The following is a 2,155-nucleotide window of genomic DNA, read 5'->3' as shown; positions in this document are numbered from 1 at the left end:
CTGTTACAGTCGGATCAAATTTATTTGAGCACATCCATCTTTGTTTTCTGCTAGCAGAATCCGGACTTTGTCACTAAAAATAAAACCACTTCCCCAAATGACATGTTATTCACCTGTCATATTTCCATCAGCAAAATTCTAAACTTTGTACTGGTACAAACAGACTTGCAGTCATAATCTCTGCAAGAGTGATTGCTCTGGTGACAATTTTAAGTTCTGTTGGCCAGAGGTCAAAATGACCAGAAGTCTGCTTCTTCCAACATGCTTTCAAATCCCAGCATATTTTAGAAATACCCATGCCGTCTCCTCTGAAAAAAAGGTATTTGCAAAGATAAGGTTCCACGGTAGTGCTGTGGTGCTGAATTCAGTAGAGCAGGACATTCCATGATTTATGGTTACTTGTGACTCATGGCATTGACATAGCTATTGATACTGCTGAAGCAGTCAGAACTGATGGAGATTGTTTTTAAGTGGTTTGCATCAAAATATGATGCCAAAATGCTGTCAAGATTATTTTATTTTATTTAATTTTATAAGGCCAACAGACATTTATTTCTAAATGCATGACAATCAGTTGCAAACAATCAACAGAAAGCAAAGGCCAGTGATTAAATAAATCTTACAGCACAGGCAAAAGAAAAAGAAAATGCAAAACATTAAACAAGCTTTCCCTCCCCAAAAGTTTTCTTAGAAAGAGGGGACTGCTGAAGAGGGAGTGCTAGCCTTAAGGATTAATTTATTCACTATAATGCACCAGGAGGGAGATTGAAAACAAAAGGAAGCCTCACAAAAAAACATCCTGCCAGTATGCCTTTCTCAGTTGCTGGCTGAAAGAGGCCTGGAGCTGTGGACCAAACTTTTGTCTCCTGCATTTTGCTGCTTTTTTTCTTCAGAGGAATAGGATGGTCTACACTCTTTGAAATAAAACATTATACTGTACTACAGATAAACACCTCTTTCTCTCCCCTCCCCCTCCACTCTCCCCCTCATTCATGTGTTTATGGGTCAGATTATGGTACAGTAATTTTAAGCTTGCTTTCTTCTGAAAAGTTGTATTAAGTGAAAGGGATACTCTGTATGGGGAATAGCAGCATCACAATTTAGTCCTTTATTTCTTAATTTAAATAATTTTATACATTGACTAGTTTATTTTTGTTATGTATCATAGGTTCAAGGCTTGTGGAAATTGTTTTTCACTTTGGAGCTCCCGCTGGTAAAAATATTGGCAGGTAAGAAACACAAGTCCAGAACCTGAGCCTTTGGATCTTTTGGATAGTATTTTCTAGTATGATTTATAACCCACAGTATTTGAAGATTATTTATATCTTCTGTTTGTATTAACAGAAGGTTTATGTACAAATGTGTGCAAACATAATATCCTTGCAACAGCTGTCTGGGGTTGATGGCATTTTTCACATTTTGCAGTTGGAGAGCAGAGGTTAAGATCAAAATAGTCCAATCAGGTGATCTAAAGTGAGGCTCAGAAATAAAGTGTACTTCTGAAAATCAGGTCACTGTTTAAGCCCTTAGGTATGGAGCTAACTCCTAAGTTTTGAACTTTACAATTAAGTTTAAAAGAACAGGCCTAAGTGACTTGGTTAAGTTGCACAGCAAAGTTAATGTTAACATGGGAAGTAGAACCCAGAAATTCTTAGTTCCTATTGTGTTGCTTTGTTCATTAGTAACCTTTTGTTACTTTTTTAATATGGTAGAGGTACATGGACACTTTTCAGTTTTTATTTTGTTCTTATTTATAAACCTGTATTTACAGTGATGGAAACCCACAAAATACATGTGAATAAAGAAGAGCTGAAAAGAACATCAGAGATTCTAGGGGTAAATTATAGAGTGTATTTGTTTTTTTTTTTAATTATGCAGTATTTAAAATTTTTTTAAATTTATGCAGTAAAGGTCAGTTCCACACTGGCAGGGAGACTAGAAGGCTATCTGATAGAAATTTATTTTAACATTCAGTTCTATTTTGATTTTGTTGTGTTTTATAACAGGCGGGTAATTATTTCAGGAGGAGGGAGCCCAGTTACCGAGTTTTGGCAAGCTGTTGAGGGCTGCATTGGCAGCCCTGCCTCTTGACAGATGCCCTGCCCCTGGGTGCCATCTTGTGACCGGAAGTCCCTCACCTTGCCCATGGAAGTAT

General features: G+C 37.0%; 1 protein-coding gene across 3 annotated transcripts in view; it reads left to right on the top strand.

Annotated features, from left to right (window-relative positions):
* The window catches only part of POLN (DNA polymerase nu), a 315,827-nt gene that overhangs the window by 52,919 nt on the left and 260,753 nt on the right, over positions 1 to 2,155 (top strand). For all 3 annotated transcript variants that reach the window (XM_019526104.1, XM_019526103.1, XM_019526102.1), the window contains exons 9-10: positions 1,169 to 1,229; positions 1,772 to 1,836. In XM_019526104.1, the coding sequence (XP_019381649.1) occupies positions 1,169 to 1,229; positions 1,772 to 1,836 (126 nt within the window). The remainder of the gene's footprint in view (positions 1 to 1,168; positions 1,230 to 1,771; positions 1,837 to 2,155) is intronic.

The sequence above is a fragment of the Gavialis gangeticus genome, unplaced genomic scaffold (assembly GCF_001723915.1).
Source record: "Gavialis gangeticus isolate Ggan-Ray unplaced genomic scaffold, GavGan_comp1, whole genome shotgun sequence".
In the NCBI taxonomy this organism is placed as follows: domain Eukaryota; kingdom Metazoa; phylum Chordata; order Crocodylia; family Gavialidae; genus Gavialis; species Gavialis gangeticus.
Note: the sequence above shows the minus strand (reverse complement) of the source record. Positions and strands in the feature narration are given on the sequence as shown.